The sequence below is a fragment of the Sphaeroforma arctica genome (assembly GCF_001186125.1).
Source record: "Sphaeroforma arctica JP610 unplaced genomic scaffold supercont1.7844, whole genome shotgun sequence".
NCBI lineage: Eukaryota > Ichthyosporea > Ichthyophonida > Sphaeroforma > Sphaeroforma arctica.
This window is the reverse complement of record NW_014032714.1, coordinates 1-1346: the sequence shown is the minus strand read 5'-3', so window position 1 is coordinate 1346 and position 1346 is coordinate 1. Positions and strand designations below refer to the sequence as shown.

At 30.2% G+C, this 1346-nt stretch overlaps 1 protein-coding gene across 1 annotated transcript; it reads right to left on the bottom strand.

The window, feature by feature from the left end:
* Window positions 1-171: 171 nt before the first annotated feature.
* On the bottom strand, window positions 172-315 carry SARC_16338 (GMP synthase C terminal domain-containing protein; the record flags this gene model as incomplete). Its single annotated transcript, XM_014289555.1, has 1 exon — window positions 172-315. A coding segment is annotated over one exon (144 nt), but the record flags the coding sequence as incomplete, so codon positions are not given.
* Window positions 316-1346: the final 1031 nt, after the last annotated feature.

Genomic DNA, 1346 nt, shown 5'->3' with positions numbered 1-1346 from the left:
ACCCAGTACAATAGTCCTAAATAGCAATAGCCCATTCAAACAGTTGTGTGGAAGTTATGGGTGATATGCTGGGCACCGAAAACTATACAGAAGTTCTTTACCAACAACAAAGTAAGTATCTATCTATGTACAACATCGGGTCCTCTGGAGAGGGGTCTCGCTCCGATCGATTTATTCCCATTCAGTGGTGCCTGGGGGCTTGGCAGTCATGTCATACACCACACGCGAGATGCCGGGGACGGTGTCTAGGATACGCTTTACCATCTGGTCGAGCACGTCCATGGGCATTTGCTGACCAGGTAACGCCGGAATGCCCTGTGGCCAAAAGACGAAGAATTGCAGATGAACAGAACGAAACGACATCTGTCGCATATTGTAGATGATATGTACGAGTTTACATCTAAAGCGAGACAGAGACAGAGACAGATAGAGATAGAGAGAAATATATATGTATATATATAGACAGATATAGATATATATATATATATAGACAGATATAGATATATATATATATATATATATAGAGAGAGAGATATATATATATATAGAGAGATAGATAGATAGAGAGAGAGAGAGAGAGAGAGAGATATTTATATACATATAAACAGATAGAAAGATAGATATATATAGATGTATTTATAGATATATATATAGATGTATATTTATATATATATATATATAAAGAGCGAGATATTTATATATAAATAAAGAGAGAGAGATATATATATATAAATAAAGAGAGAGATATATATATATCGAGATAGAGATAGAGAGAGAAATATATATATAGAGAGATATAAATATATAGAGAGAGATACATATAGATATATATATGTATATATAGAGAGAGATACATATATAGAGATAGATAGAGAGAAATATATATATAGAGAGAGAGATATATATATGTAGAGTGAGTGAGTGTGAGAGAGATATATGTATATATATATAGATAAAGAGAGAGAGATATATATATAGAGAGAGGGAGGGAGAGAGAGATATATAGAAATATAGAGAGAGAGAGATATATATAAATATAAAGAAAGAGAGATATATATAAAGAGAAAGAAAGATAAGAGAGAGAGAGAGATATATATATATCGAGATAGATATATATATATATATATAGATAGATAATATATATATATAGATATATATAAATAGAGAGAGATAGAGATATATATATACATATTTATATATATAGAGAATATATATACAGATATATATATATATATAGAGAGAGATAGAGATTATTTATATATATATGCATACAGAGAGAGATATATATAGAGATAGATGGAGAGAGACATATATATATATAAGAGAGAGAGAGAGAGAGAGAGGAG